The 15,422-nt window shown below is 34.7% G+C and overlaps 3 protein-coding genes across 4 annotated transcripts; 2 read left to right on the forward strand and 1 right to left on the reverse strand.

Moving 5' to 3' along the window:
* Window positions 1-153: 153 nt before the first annotated feature.
* On the reverse strand, window positions 154-3,036 carry LOC111787489 (Golgi SNAP receptor complex member 1-1). Its single transcript, XM_023667462.2, has 5 exons — window positions 2,735-3,036; window positions 1,936-2,175; window positions 1,074-1,241; window positions 739-852; window positions 154-410 (listed from the first exon to the last, which is right to left on the reverse strand). The coding sequence occupies exons 1-5, from the start codon at window positions 2,783-2,785 to the stop codon at window positions 297-299; spliced, it is 687 nt and encodes a 228-aa protein (XP_023523230.1). The 5' UTR covers window positions 2,786-3,036; the 3' UTR covers window positions 154-296.
* A 3,807-nt stretch (window positions 3,037-6,843) lies between these two features.
* LOC111787918 (zinc finger protein 1-like) lies at window positions 6,844-7,953 on the forward strand. Its single transcript, XM_023668013.2, has one exon. The coding sequence runs from the start codon at window positions 6,894-6,896 to the stop codon at window positions 7,698-7,700; it is 807 nt and encodes a 268-aa protein (XP_023523781.1). The 5' UTR covers window positions 6,844-6,893; the 3' UTR covers window positions 7,701-7,953.
* Window positions 7,954-12,514: 4,561 nt separating this feature from the next.
* Window positions 12,515-14,535, forward strand: LOC111787920 (deSI-like protein At4g17486). Of its 2 annotated transcripts, XM_087121012.1 has the most exons (4): window positions 12,515-12,615; window positions 12,693-12,879; window positions 13,667-13,954; window positions 14,085-14,535. In XM_087121012.1, the coding sequence occupies exons 2-4, from the start codon at window positions 12,747-12,749 to the stop codon at window positions 14,348-14,350; spliced, it is 687 nt and encodes a 228-aa protein (XP_086977138.1). In that variant the 5' UTR covers window positions 12,515-12,615; window positions 12,693-12,746; the 3' UTR covers window positions 14,351-14,535. The 2 variants fall into 2 exon arrangements, with proteins under 2 accessions (XP_086977138.1, XP_023523783.2); XM_023668015.2 differs by lacking the exon at window positions 12,515-12,615 and having other exon boundaries at window positions 12,628-12,879.
* Window positions 14,536-15,422: the final 887 nt, after the last annotated feature.

Raw genomic sequence — 15,422 nt, forward strand, 5'->3', positions numbered from 1 at the left:
ATTCTTTAGTTTAAAGTTCCTACTCTATAACGTAGAATACATGAGTATTTTATCCACTTCGGTTTCCAAGCGAGGCATCTACATTATTGATATTACATACACTCCATGACACCCCGACCCGACAAGGGATTAATGTACAGCGACACGACAATATGAAGAATATTTAATGAATTACTGAGGTAAAAATTGTTACAGATAGAGTCAATAAGAAAAGATAAGATGGACCCTGTAAAGAGTATGGAAACAACAAAAGCACATAACAACTTCAACACGGTTTCCAAGAACATAATCACAACTCACTTGGTCAACCAGTAGATAAAGATAAGAAATGTGCATACGGACGCCACAAGGGAGAGTATGATTGTGTCCATTGACTTTTTCCTCTTTATTGCTCCAAGAATATGATTTACCTGGATCATCATTCAAATTATATCAATCAAATGGATTCACCATTTGAATACAACATAACAAGGATTTATGCCACTGCTTAAGCTATATGTTCGACTAAAAGGTTAAAAATTTGAGTCCTCCAATCTACGTATCATTGAACTTTAAGAAAAAAAAGTGTCTGGATGTTTTTTTTTTAATTCATCATTGTCTTATTTCATCCGGAATCGACATTCTTTCCACCAGATCTATTATGCATGTATGAAATCTCATTTTAGCAACTATTTGAGTTGAGAACTATTTGTGTTACCGATCGAAAAAACTCGTAAATATATATATAGAATCACTTACGGATGGAAGGCGACTGCTAACGTTACTGAGCTTTGAGTTGATGCCACCGAAGGTCGATCGCTGGAAGACAAGTGCACCTAGGGTTGCTTGAGCTTGTGAAATCACATTATCCATCTATAATACGAAAATTCAGTAAAAACCCAGATGCCGGATTCCAATATGTAAGTAGCTGTTTACTAAACTGAAAATAAATGACAGGTTGCTGAACATGATTACTTATACATAATGTCAAAAAACCATTTCAAAAACGAAACTTGGTCAAAGATATCAAAACCAAACCTTCACGTTGAGTATAATGGTGTTCATGCAAAAAACTATGACATAAATAGAAATACCTGTCCTGTGCTACGGCTAACAGATGCGTGCTCCTTTAGAAGAGCTTGTTCTGAAGAACCCGGACTATCTTCCAATTCGAGTCTTGAACGATCAAACTCCCTGAAGTCGTCTAGAAGTGAAGCATGTTCTTGCTTGGCTCTGAGGCCGGAGCGAAGACGATAAAACTCCTGCACTAAATCGACAAAACTTGGTCTAAGATTCCATATGAGACATATTCACAACCGAATTGTAGCAAAAAATGAAGATCAAAAGAAAAGGAACTTGCAGAAGCTGGACTATGTCTATCTGCTTAGCTTGATGCTTCCTATAGAGTAATTATAGACCAGGTCTCACAAATGAGCCTAAAGAGGTCCAATGGTTACCCTCATTCTCACCACTCTTCACATTCAAAAATATCACTAATTAGAGGGCAGAGATCATCAAAATAAGGGAAAATAAGAACATATGTGGTATCTTATTCGAATTCAATTTCTTGTTTTCAAATTTATTAAATTCATTGAAAATAGTACTTGAATCAACATTTATACATTTTTAGTGTTTTCAAAATCTATATTCAACAACAGTAAAAACATGGAATGAAACACTGATTTCAATTAAATCCCTTGTGTTCTATATTCTTGTTTCTGAATCACCTACCATACACACCCCATGTTCCTATCATTACAGAAATGCCAAACCAAATCCATGAGTTCACTGTTGTTAAGGAAAATCTTCAAAACATGATTATCTAAAAAAAAAAAAAATCAACAGAATGAATTGGAAGGAGACAAAAATTAACAAAACGAAGTACTCGATAGCAGTTCCTCCCTTATAATGCGAAAAGATCCACATTGCTAGTAGAAAAAGAAAATTAAGACATACCTGCGTAAGATCTTGAAGAATTTCTTGATGTCTAGTTAAGGTATGGGAAACCATTTCAGAACCACCAGATGAGACCCAAGCTTGCATCTGTGAATTCACTTGTTGTAGCTGCTTTAACAAACGTTCTATCCCAGATTCAACATCATTTTCTGCAGCATCAACATTTGTAGAAACTTTTGTTGAAACCAATTTTCGAAAAGAATTCATCTGCTCATCCAACTGAGCTTCAAGTTTCCTTGCCTGTAAGCACATAACAAACATTATCACTACAACAATGAAATCAAAGATTGGAGATGAGACAAAAAACATAATTTCTCATACGTGCAAAAGAAGTGAGATAAAATTGGCGAGACAGAACAACGCCGTCCTAAAATTAGAGTATCTTATTATTTCCAGAAGAACAGATAGCATAAAGAAGCATACAAAAATTGCGCCGACAATTATAATCCTGCGATTAACGGCTTCAACAATGTCATTGTAACAGAACCCGCTCAAGAATACAAGACCATAATTACATCTCAAATTCCAAAACCCGATCCTCCAAATTCAAAACTAGCCAATCGCCGAACCTAAACAGCTATAGATCACGACCTAAAAGTCAAACCATCAATCTTTCCTGATTCCTCAAATAACACACAATGAAAACCGCTCGTAATCATCATTTCTCAAACGGCAATGTTCAAGGTCACCGACAATCAGAAATAGGGCCAAACATACAACCAAATCGAGAAAAATGAGTATAGTAAGACAAACAGAATCCAAAAACCGAAAAGAGACGAAAAAAATTGATGATTCAAACCTGTTTGCGAAGAGCATCCCACGAGCTAGGCATCTCCATGGATATGGACATCAATTTATCGATCAGAAACAAAAACAGGGGCCAATTTCTGCGAATCGAATCCTCTCTTCTCGAATCTTTTCAAATCCTCCTCTTTTTGTATGGATTGGTGAAATTTCCCTTTAGAGGACGGAGAAACGGATTCGTTCAGAGACGAGACAGATCGTCCGAAAATCAACCGGCAAATTTTGCGTAATCTGTAATCCTCCGGAAAGGGAAAAAAAAAAAAAAAATTCAAATCCTCTACGGCGTTCTCATTTTAAAACTCTGCATTATGGCTCTTCGGTGAGCCCCATTATATGTCAACCGCTGAAATTTTTAGTTGACTTCTATTTATTCTAATCGCTTCAAGCTCTTCATGAAACGTCGTCGTCAAAGGCCGTTGGCGGTTTGTCGTCACTTGCGTGAATTTGGGCCCAATATTTGTCTGGACTTTTTCTAGGCCCAAATCCTCACGAAAATTGTAATTTGGGCCTTTTAAGTGTTCGGCCCAATTATTTTATATTGGGCCATTGAGATTTTTTTCTAAGCCCAAGGTTTCAATTTAAATAGTTTTTTAATGGAAAATTAGGAACTAAATAATATATAAAAATAAATAAATAAACATAATAATATTTGAACCAAAAGCTAAAAGCATATAGTTTTGGTCCCAATTAACATTTTCCTTAGTCATTTCAAACTTTATTCTTTGCTTGCTTCCTCGAACAAACACTTTCCCCAAATTCGACTTTACAAACTTATGCTTATTCGACATCCAAGTCAACAAAAACCGAAGTTTTTTATTTTTATTTTTAAATTATTAATATTAGTGTGTAATAGCTCAGGTCTACTGCTAACAAATATTGTCCTATTTGAGCTTTCACTCATGATTTTTAAAACGCGTCTATTAGGGAGAGGTTTACACACCTTTATAATCCACCCATTTGGGGCCTAGCGTCCTCATTCGCATTCATTTGTCTCTCCAATAGATATGGGATTTCACAATTCACCCTTCAGAGCCCAGCATCCACCACCTTTATGGCCTGGAGTCCTCGCTAGCACACCACCCAGTGTCTGGTTCTTATATTATTTATAACAGTCAAGCCCACTGTTACCAAATATTGTCCTTTATGAGCTTTTCTTTTCAACCTTGGTTTCTAAAACGCGTCTACCGGTAAGAGATTTCTATATCCTTACCTAATCAATCCCACCACTATTTGTATAAACTTTATTCTATTGAAAACGAGCATTGTATAAATATATAACGATAGAACACTCGAACCGTTGAAGTCAAAGTTGACTGCTAAAGCGAGATTTTATTGGTTCACAAGTGAGCTGACATCATTTCACAAGTCTTTAAAAAGATTGGACGTGATATTTTAGATAGAATATGTTCAAGTTCAATGGTTTTATTAGATTAATAAATCGTATTAATTGATTTAATTTGACATCTTACGGACAGAACAATAACTTTAATATATATTAGTGAACCACTTTAATTAACTCATCAATTACACAACCTAAAAGTGGACAAAGAAAATCTACACAAAGATTTTTGGAAGAAAAATTAAGAAAGCTATGCTAAAAAAAAATCATACACATTGGACTTTCTCTCCCATTGGATGACATTTTATAAAAGCAAAGTGCACTCTTACCCAATAGCATCTCCTTTCCTTTCGTTCAATTCAGTTCAAACACACTTAAAACACCGTTCCAACACGATCACGATTTAGTTACTTGTTCATTCAAGTCCATCACTAGTAGATATTGTCCGTTTTAGCCCGTTACGTATTGCAGTTTTAAAACAACCCTATTAGAGAGAGTTTTCCGACCCTTGTAGGGAATGTTTAGTTCCTCTCTTCGACCGAGATGTAGTCTTGCAATTTCATAAATATTTGAAATTTTATTTATTATAAATAAAATTGTAAGAGGAAGATTATGCATAAATAAAATTTATTTATGTGTTTTTTAAAAAAAAATTGGCTCACTTTCTCTGTAATTTGATATAAAATTTCAATCCAATTGTCGGCCATTTGTCACCTTTTTGAGGAAGGCATAAGGACAAACCACATTTGCTATTCACACGTGGGGAGGTCCCATTGGCTTCTAAATTTAGTTGAAATCATATTGGAATTAAATTATTAAATTGTTAAATTAGCATTTTGTTATTTTTAAAATAACGCTAATTAAAATATTATAATTAAATTATTGAAATTATACTCGTAAAATTGTAGTAAACCGAGTTCAATGATTTGAATTCACATTGTAAAAGATTATAATATACTTAAATAAAAAAATAATAGAAAAAAAAGGATATTCACATTTAATATTTAAATTAAAAATTGGGATAATCTAAGTTTTATTTTATGCATATGCAATTTTTATTTTTATTATTATTAATTTGGATTTATTTGAATTTTAAAAATGGTAGGAATTAGAATTTAATGAATTATTTATTGGAGGTTTCTAAATAAAATTATAAAATAAATTTTGTTAAGATGGGGAGATATCATGAATCTAATTAGGTTAATAAATTAAACGACATGACTTGCTAGGCTACAACCACGAAGATTCAAACCCTTGAAACCAATTTAAAAAGAAAAATAAATAAATATTTCACTGTTCGAGTTAAGCTATGTTTGAGTTGAATCATGTTTTATATAAGTTTGGAATGTTTATGTATTGAACCATCTTACCGTCTTTTGAGGATGGAAAATTCAAACTTTTGTCCTTCGACAATAGGCAAATCTTTACCATCTTTGAGAATCTTTTATGTTTTGGCTTTTTTTAGCTGTTTTATTACAAGAATAATGTATGATGTCGTTTTATTTTAAACTTTGAATTGTTTTATCATAAGTCTAATCTAAGAATCGAAAGTTTTCTCTCCATTTAGTAAAAAAAAAACATGAATTAAAATTAAGATTTGAATAGTAGATTAATTTAGGAAGAAAAAAGAAAAATTCGAAATTTTTTAATGGTTTCAAGTTGTAATGAAGTTGATTGATTAAGGCAACAAAATAATTGATTTTGAGTTGATTTGATGCAATGTGTAGAAGATGCTAAATGATAATTATAATGTCCAAATTCAAATACTTAGCAAATGGTTGAAGACACACAAATTAATGTCATTGCTTTTCAAACGATGGATGTGACATTAAATTTCTTCAAAAAAAAAAAATATATATATATATATATATATAATTTAGCCCTTCAATTTTGTTTAAATTCACTTTTTAAAAGGTTATTATCTTCTTTGTCGTTAAATTTTCATTTAAAAAATTTAAATATATTTTTAAAATTAATGTTATTAGAAATAGTAAGTAATTGTTTTTCTTAAATAATAATAATTAAAGTTTAAAATTGTATTTTTTAAAAACTTTAGATATTATAACAAAATAGGAACGGTTCGAGACTCAATTATTAGAAGTAAGTGGAAAAAAGAAATTAAAAGCACTATAATAGTACAAGGTCAATTCCAATGAGCTACTTACCTAGAATATTAAAGTCCTCGGAGATAGACAATATAATACAAGTTAAGTAGCTGTCTTGTAAAATTATTTCAGTGTACAAAAATTATCATAAATCCTCGAGATATAAATCTTTTAGCTAAACTACACCTTCTGAATTTATATTTATTTAGTCCCTCTAATCCAAAAAGTTTCTTACAAGGACCTAAACTCTCTGGAATTTCAATTTTGTACCTAAATCCTTAAAAGAGTTATCATGAATATATACCCACGTAGATTACAAGTTTTGTATTTAGTCCCTATGATTCGAAAGAATTTGTTTTAAGTACCTAAAGTTTTAAGTTTGAGGGGAGTGAATAAACACGAGGCTCCGACCAGATGACATCTAAAGAGAGAAAAAAAACAAATGGGGACAGAGTGGGGATATGTGTGAAAACACTTTAAGGAAGAGGCGCCAAAACACATGAAAAGAAAGGCTGTTCTTCTCATTAGCTTCACTTGCTATATAAAGAACTTCTAACTGTAAAACAGTGCCATTTCTCTGCTATACATACAACGACAACCACTACATTTATTGCCATATCCATAACCTTCTTCTTCTTCTTCTTCTTCTTCTCCTTCTTGTTTCTCTCTCTACTGTGTTTTTTTTTTTTCTTGTTCTTCTTCCTCCTTCGATGTATCTTCCCATATCAGAGCCATCCCCTTCTGAATCTTCAACGATCATCTCTGCTTCAGAGTCTTCTCCACCATGTCCAAAAGAGGATCAAGCAACAGACCAAATTAACCCAAATTCTCAACTGGGTTTTGATCTCAGCCTCTGTAACAATGATTCCGATCATGGGTCCAACCCGGAACTCAATCTAATCGACTGTTTCGATGCCAATTTGGCTGCAGAGCCAACTGATACAGAAACAGAGCCGAGGGTTTTCTCTTGCAACTATTGTCAGAGGAAGTTTTACAGTTCTCAGGCTCTTGGGGGGCACCAAAATGCTCACAAACGTGAGAGAACTTTGGCGAAGAGGACTCACCGGGTTGGGTCGGGGTCGAATTTTGGGTTCGCTCATCGGTATTCGAATTTGCCTTCTCTTCATCTTCATGGATCGTTTAGTAGGTCGCTTGGAATTCAGGCTCATTCCATGGTTCATAAGCCTTCTTCTTTTCATGTTTCTGGAATTGGGTCGTCGGGAATTTATGGTCACAGTGGGTGGTCACGGCAGCCGCTTGATCAACAACCGGCGATTGGGAGGCTGCCGCAGGGGAGTTCCCACATCGGAAGTCTTAGATGCATTACGTCAAACACAGGAGCTGCAAGGTTTGACGGTGTGAAAAAATTCTCTACGACGGAAACGCCGCCGCCGCTCGAAGGGTTCTGGTGGGATAGCAGCGGCAGTGGCAGCGGCGGTGGTGGCGGTTTCAGTCACTTGAAGATGAAGGCTAAACAAGATGAGTTATTGAAGCTTGACTTGTCTCTTAAGCTCTAATCAGAAAGGGAACTTTCTTCAAATTTCTTTTTTTTTTTTTTTCAAAATTTTCAATTAGATGGTTTGTTCTAAGATGGGAATTGATTTAGATCCTTATTTGTTTTCTTTCTTCCTTTCCCTTTCTGCTTCCAATACTTGAGAAGATTCTCTGTAAATAATCCATTTTGGCAACAGAAGAAGAACAAAAAAGTAGACCTCTTGAACGGGCAATTCTCAAAAGAAAATTCTAAAAAAACCATTGTTTCTGTTCAAATTACTTTGGAATTTGAGAAAGTAATGCCCTAGTCTCTCTTTCCTTCTTTTTCTCTCTCTAAAAAAGGTAGTGATAGATAGCGATGCAGCAAGTTCCCACTAGTACAAGTTGCTAGACTTGAAGTATAGGTGTTGGAGGAAATTTCTCATTCATGCTTTTATGGACATTATAATTAAGATGGATCCACACGCATACACTAAGAGAAATGTGGGCGATGAAAAAGTTCCAATTTTGAAAGCTTAACCATCTCTTAAGTTGAATTTCAATGTCTTTCATTATTCGTACTGTCCACATCGGTAGGGGAGGAGAACGGAACACTCTTTTATAAGGATGTAAAAACCTCTCTTTAGTAGACGCGTTCTAAAACCTTGAAGGGAAGTTCGGAAGGAAAAGTCCAAAGAGGATAATATTTGCTAGCGGTTGGCTTGAGTAGTTACAAATGGTATTAGAGCCAGACATCGGATTATGTGCCAGCGAGGAGGCTAAGCCCCGAAGGGAATGAACACGAGGCGGTGTGCCAGCAAAAACGCTGGGCCCTGAAGGGGGTGGATTGAAGAGTCTCATATCGATTGGAGAAAGGAACAAGTGTCAGCGAAGACGCTGAGCCCCGAAAGGGGGTGAATTGCGAGATCCAACATTAGTTGGAGAGAAGAACGAAACACCATTTTATAAGGGTGTGAAAACCTCTCTCTAGTAGATGCATTTTAAAACCTTGAGGGGAAAGCCCAAAGAAGACAATATCGGCTAGCCATGGGCTTAGGTATATAATTACACGTACTTTACGTTACAACCTAGTTTTAAGAATAACTAAACTGGTTTATTCTATTTGATGAGCTTCCCTACACGTTAAGATCTAGTTTTGAGAATAATTGTATAGATCAAATAATTGCATAGTACAATAGAACAAAACAACAAAATACCTATCAAATACAACCTTAAAAATAAGATTAAAAAAAAATTCACACACAAACGAGGAGTTGGTGTCATAATTCAAGATCCAACATAACATTATAATTTAGGCTTCTTGTCAATCAAACATGTTTGTGAGGGAGAGAGAGGATTTCAATATGAAATTCAAAGAGTAAATAGTGGTGTGCTGTGTGGTCCATGAAATGAGCACAAATTTGGATGCTTGTAGTTTTCATTTAATGAGACATGAATATATACGCAGATAGATTAGATAGAATGGGTGTGATGACAACATTCTTGACCCAATTGCAGTTGAAAGTAATAGACCATCACATTAGAACATCAAAAAGAGGTAGGTATAGATAGAGCACACCTTGTGAAAAAGCAATGGAAGCCACATAATGGCCCTCCCCCTCCCTCCTCACCTATTCCATCACAATCATCATTTTTCACACATTATTAAATTGTGGGTAAATCTTCATTGGCTTGATTTCTGACCTACAGGATCTCCTAATAAGGCCAAACCAGTGGTGGGGTTCAGTTCATATCCCAAAACAAATCATGTTCACCTTAATCATTCATCTAAACTCTGATCATTAGTCATAATAAAGGAACTAATTTCTCTCCTAGTATCAATATCAAGCAAGATGTAAAAGTAACAGAAATCTGGGTATTAACACACTTAATGACAATTAAATCTCTTACTTGTTTATCATACCATACAAACCTTCCTGAAAATGACCGAGCAAGCTTTGGGTGTTGGCCATTTGTTGCTTTGTTACTTCATCAGTTGGGGTGTCCATTCTTTGCAACATTGAAGAATCATAGCCTTTGATTTTGCATCTCAACTAAAGCAATGAGTAATTTATCAGAGGTTGAGTAATGAATCAAGTTTCATCAAATCAAGTACTGTGCTTAAAATTTACTGAAACAAAGAACAATTATTTTCTTCAGATACACAGCAAAAGTAGACAGAGAATGGACTAAAAAAGAATTGTGGATTTATGATCACATAGCATCAGGTGAAGTTTAATCCAATTAGTGTCTTCCTCTAAGGATAACTGGTCATCACTAAAGAAGGTTTAATCCAAAAACAAACCTTTTCTCAAGTAATCTACCTACAAAATAAGTTAATGCTTTAATGTGTCAGAGGGTCAAATCCAAAAACAAGCCACCTGTTTGGTCCAACAAATTATTTGAATATCATAAATTTACTGTACAAAGTTGAATTCAAGCTAAAGCTACAGTAAGAAGGCCTGGGACAAGGTGGGGTTGGATTTGTTCTGACCTTCGGGTCTGCAACACAGAATGACGAGCAGGAAGACAATCACTGACAATGACTTCATGAATTCAGTACTAACAAGTAGTTGATTTATGGGGAGAGGAGAGAGAAAATATGCACATGTAAGTAATCTTGGAACAGTTATTATCACTTTTATTATGTTCAAAATTCTGAAAAATGCATGACACAAACAGACACAAACAGGAATGGATCATAAACAAAATGGGCATCAATCCTTTACCTATTAACCATTACATTGGTAATGATAGAGGCTACTGGCTCGAGCAATATAATTATTAAACATAACCTGGAACCATTGGATTCTTGCTTTTCTCTAGCTTCATCAAAGGGGAAAAGTACTATGCGTAGGATATTGCAGCAATAGAGGCATTTCCTTCATCTCTTGGCATCTAGAGAAGATCCTCCACCGTGGTTTTCATGCTTAGCATCTTTTCGTTATGTGCACTCATTTGCACGCCCTTTGGGGAAAACAGGGGCCGCTACTATTTTCTCTCCACTAAGATGAATATTCATAGACTTGCTCAACTCTGGCGCATTCCCCATGTTGCTTGGATTAGTATTTTCCCCATGTTTGGTTTTATCCACTTCTTGACCCTTTTCAGAGTTCTTTTTTATACTATCACTCCCTGATTGTTTTCTGGATTCAATAGCAATTTCCTTTATAGTCTCCTCGAGTTTATCAAGTCTTGTTTTAACCTCCTGAAGTTACAGAATCTTTTCATGAATTCCTTCTTTTTCAGCTCCACGTCCTGATATGGTGGCTTTGGTTAAGTAAACCATTGAATAACTGAAAATCACAGAAAAACATTGTTAAGTGACCAAATCAAAGAACCAAAAGGAAAACTCAAATATCCAAATTCCCTTGGGTTTGAACATTGTTATCTATTATGCTTAGTCTTTAAACTGTGAACTTTTGACTTCCAAACTTCCACATTCTCATATTTATTTACTAGGTGTAGCAAAATGCTGTTCAGAGATGAATTCATTTTCCAACACCAAGTCACTCTTGAAATCACTGGGTACCATAACTTTTGTTTTTTAGACAATTACTAGTTCTCATAATTCATAATTTAACAGAGTCTCAAAAAGTTAAAACTTCTACATTACTAAGTTTATGATGCCAAACATGAACATATATACTGCTAATCTTGATTAAGAGACAAAATGATGATGCGGTCATTTCATCTCTTACACTGATATCTAATAAAATAATTACTAATCATGAAAACTTATGGTTTAAAGATTGTCCCAAAGCTATATTTGAAAACTATAGTCTATTTTTAAAAATGAATTTGAACATTCTGAATCGGAGAACTTATTTGGTAAGATAGTTTTTCAAATGGTTAAAAAAAACAGACAATAGAACCAAGTTTTACTAATTTCATGATAATCTTAGATTACAGAGAAGATAAACCAGAAGATGAAAGACAGAGCAAAGGAAGAAAATAATGTTAAATTATGAAATGATGAAATCAATCCTGAGCATGAAAGGAAGATGTTATGGCAAGAAGAGAATCATCAGACAGATATATGAATTTTGAACACACTTCAATTCTAAATGCACAAACCATCAGTATCTTATACTGATATGTTATTTGACTTACAAACAAAAAATACAATGCATTGCTATTGAATATCAATCTCTCTACTCATGGAAACATAAACACAAACATACAACACGACCAACTTAATTCAATCCCATTTTACAGATGTGAACACAACAACTTGATAAGATGCCCCAAAAGAACTTGAAGAACCATAAGCTACTGGAAATGTAGAACTGATCAAACAGCCAAGGAAGAGGAAGATAGAGAAGAGAAATGGATACCCAAATTTCTTTTCCTTTGGAGGTTCAGTGAAGAGATCATGAAGTTCAAGTTATTCAGCTGCTTGTAAGCCTCGTTGTAGCTTCTCAGATCCGATTCAACCGTGCTGTCGCCATTAATCCTACAATTGTTGCTGTTCTTGTCGGTCGGAATGTGGAATTTCGAGCAAAATGATCGGTTTGAAAATCGACTCCAACTGGCTCTGGCGCGAATCATTGGCCCTTGGACGAGATGGCGCGTAGGGGAAACTGTGGAATGAATATATACGTCACTGACTCTGATGAGATCGACGAGGCTTCATTTGCCAGGCCCATTGAGGTACAAATATTTGGGCCTGAGGCCCAAATATTGTTTAATTATATATTTTTATAGTTAATTTACAAAAATAAATCAACTAGGTTTTTTTTTTTTTTTTTTTCCTACAAAAAATAAAATAAAATGGATTATGTTAAAAAATTTAAATAAAAAAAAAATTATATTTAAGTGAGTGAATTCCCTCTTAGAACACTATTGATGGTACCCACTAGATTGAGAAGATTCTCATTTCCCAATTCCACTTTAAAGAACACTACAAGACTTTGTTAAGAATCAAGCAAAATTATGATTACTCATTAATTGTTTTTGGTAAACTGACCAGTTTTTTTTTTTTTTTTTTTTTTTTCTGTTTATGTTTCCAATGATCATTTTCTATTGGTTCGAAGATATTTAGCTATGGAGTTTAGTGGATTCAGTGAGTGAGTGGAACTGAGATCGAAATGTTGTGCAGAAGAATTTCCAGTAATGGCGATTCAGGGACGGCGCCAGTGTACCTCAATGTGTACGATTTGACGCCCATTAATGGCTACGCATATTGGCTCGGCCTCGGTGTTTTTCATTCTGGTGTTCAAGGTCTGTTCTAATTTAACCTTCTTTTCTCGCTCTAACGCTTCGATTTCTCTGCTGTGTTAGATCTGCATTCTGATTTCTGATGCTGAATTTTGGTTTGGTGGTTTTGAATCCACTTTTGATGAGTTCTGTTTCTGGTTGGTTGCTGAGAAAATGGGGGGAAATTGATTGAACTTCGAGGGTTTTTGCTTTCTGTGTTCCTGTTTGTGTGATTTTGTTCTTGTAGATTTTTTTTTTCCCGATGTTTTCTGGACCTCCTATTTTGCTGGATTTTGTTTGGATGGTGAGAAAATGTTGGAAAATTAAACGAACTTCGAGGTTAATACTCTTCTGCTGCATTTCTTCTTTGTTTTTGAGGCATAATTTGGTCCTGCTGTTTTCTGGATTTCCATTTTTCTAGGTTGTGTTTGGTTGCTGAGAAAATGAAGGAAAGTTGAATGAACTTTTAGTGCTCTAGTTTATAGTTCTTGAACTATAATTTACTCTTGGACAATCGTTCATGATGTTTTCTGAGTAAGAAAATGACTGAAAATCAAATGAACTTGGAGATTTTTCTACTTCTAGTACACTTGTTCATTGTTCTTGAACTAAAATTGAATGAACTTTGAGGGTTTTTTTACAACTTTTAGTGCATTAGTTCATTGTTCTTGAACCATAATTTACTCTTGGAGAATCATTTTTGGTTTTAGTACAATAATTTGTTGTTCTAGAGGTTTAATCTAGTGTTCTTCTGGATCTTGACCTCCATTGTTGATCTAACACTGAGAAATCTGTGGGATTTCTGATGCAGTTCATGGAGTTGAATATGCATTTGGGGCTCATGAGTATCCAAGTACAGGGATATTTGAAGGGGAGCCGAAGCAATGTGATGGATTCAAGTTCAGGAAATCAATTTTGATTGGGAAAACGGATTTGAATCAAGCAGAAGTGAGGTCATTAATGGAGGAACTTAGTAAAGATTATAGAGGAAATGCTTATAATCTAATCACCAAGAACTGCAACCATTTTTGCAACCATGTTTGCATCAAACTCACTGGAAATCCCATTCCAAGTTGGATCAATCGTCTTGCTAGAATTGGTATGATTCAACTTCAGCTCCTGTTTTGATCCAAATTTACCTTTCCTTTCCTACTTTTTGCTGTTTGTGAAGATTTTTCTGAATCATTTTGTGTTTGTAAGGATTTTTCTGAGATGGGGTTTGAATGCAGGGTGGATTTGCAGCTGTGTTTTGCCAGCAACCTTAAACTCCACGAAAGTTGGACAGAACAGAGTGCAGAACAAGAGAAGTGAAGAAAAACAAGAAGGAGAAGAAGAGAAGAAGAAGGAATCGCCATTAACAGCTGAAATTGCAGCTTCTAAGTCTTCTTCTTCTTCTTCTTCTTCATCTTCTCCAACCATTCTCCGCAGAGGTAGAAGCAGAACCAGACGCCCTCGTCCCCTAAGTTCACCATTGATTCCCACATCAAATTCTTGAAGCTTTTTATCAGTGATTATGTAAATTTTTGTATTATTTGGCAAAGTGGGTTGTTTGTTTGTGTCTGAATTGTTTTCCCCATTTTCTTGGATTTTCTTGGGCTGCCATTAAATTTATAGGCTGGGTTTTGAATTCCCAGGTGAGATATGAGTTGGAATCCAAATTTCGATGATATTTCTTCGTCCCATTTTAGTAGCTTCATGTATCACTCCTTCCCCTTCACCTTTCTCATGTACACAATTTCAAATTGAATTGAAAGACATGTATGTATATTTCGATAGTAGCCGTGGCATACCTTCCAAATCGAGGGTCTCCAATAAACACAATACATGCATAACACCGGTGGGAGAGGAGGCCCTTCTCACTTAAGCTCAATTTCCTTACTCTCGTGTTTGAATGTAAGGTAATATTTTTGTCTAATACTGAGATGAAATATAAGTAAAAGCCTTTATAATGTGCATATAATTTAGAAAACAAGCTTTTAAAATCATGTAAAATAACCCTTAAAATTAGCCTTGGAATTGGGAAGAGATGTAAGAAAGGGGGGAAAGGCAAATAACTAAAATAAGGAGCAAATTTGCAAAAAAAGAAAAAGTTGTGGCCATTGTTTGCAATAGAGCTCCACCTTTGTGACAATGGTGTTTCTACTTTTGCTCTTTTTTGAATGCTTTAAGGGTCAAAAAGTTTGAGAATTTGGCCATTTTTTGACATTTATGCAACCACTACCATTCACTTTCAAACTATAAACATCTACTCCATCCATGTCATAAGCGTTTTGCTTTAAATATTTGTCTTTTAATTTGGTATTTGAATATATAAACACATACATGCACACTTCTTAGTAATTAATAACAAGTATATTAGCCAATAGCTAGGCCAATTATGATATATATATATATTATACCAAGTATCGAGTGGACACCTTTAATATTAGAAAATTAATTGAGAATATAACAAATCAACCTGAAAAAAATAACGACAATAATCAAATAAAATCACTTCACAAAACTCTGAAGGTAAACCCCATAAGAATTATAATTCAGCAAAAGTTTATTATCTTCATTCATTTTAA

This window comes from Cucurbita pepo, chromosome 2 (assembly GCF_057944985.1).
Source record: "Cucurbita pepo subsp. pepo isolate OVF chromosome 2, ASM5794498v1, whole genome shotgun sequence".
Classification (NCBI taxonomy): Eukaryota; Viridiplantae; Streptophyta; class Magnoliopsida; order Cucurbitales; family Cucurbitaceae; genus Cucurbita; species Cucurbita pepo.

What these genes read in the sequence shown, in the direction of transcription:
- LOC111787489 (XM_023667462.2), bottom strand. Translation starts at nt 2,785, where the DNA reads ATGTCCATATCCATGGAGATGCCTAGCTCGTGGGATGCTCTTCGCAAA. An exon ending in TTAGCCGTAGCACAGGACAG is followed by an intron (nt 853 to 1,073) that starts GTATTTCTATTT and finishes TTCGTATTATAG; the next exon opens with ATGGATAATGTGATTTCACA. An exon ending in TTAGCAGTCGCCTTCCATCC is followed by an intron (nt 411 to 738) that starts GTAAGTGATTCT and finishes ATGATGATCCAG; the next exon opens with GTAAATCATATTCTTGGAGC.
- LOC111787918 (XM_023668013.2), top strand. Translation starts at nt 6,894, where the DNA reads ATGTATCTTCCCATATCAGAGCCATCCCCTTCTGAATCTTCAACGATC.
- LOC111787920 (XM_087121012.1), top strand. Translation starts at nt 12,747, where the DNA reads ATGTTGTGCAGAAGAATTTCCAGTAATGGCGATTCAGGGACGGCGCCA. An exon ending in TTTTCATTCTGGTGTTCAAG is followed by an intron (nt 12,880 to 13,666) that starts GTCTGTTCTAAT and finishes TTTCTGATGCAG; the next exon opens with TTCATGGAGTTGAATATGCA. An exon ending in CAATCGTCTTGCTAGAATTG is followed by an intron (nt 13,955 to 14,084) that starts GTATGATTCAAC and finishes GTTTGAATGCAG; the next exon opens with GGTGGATTTGCAGCTGTGTT.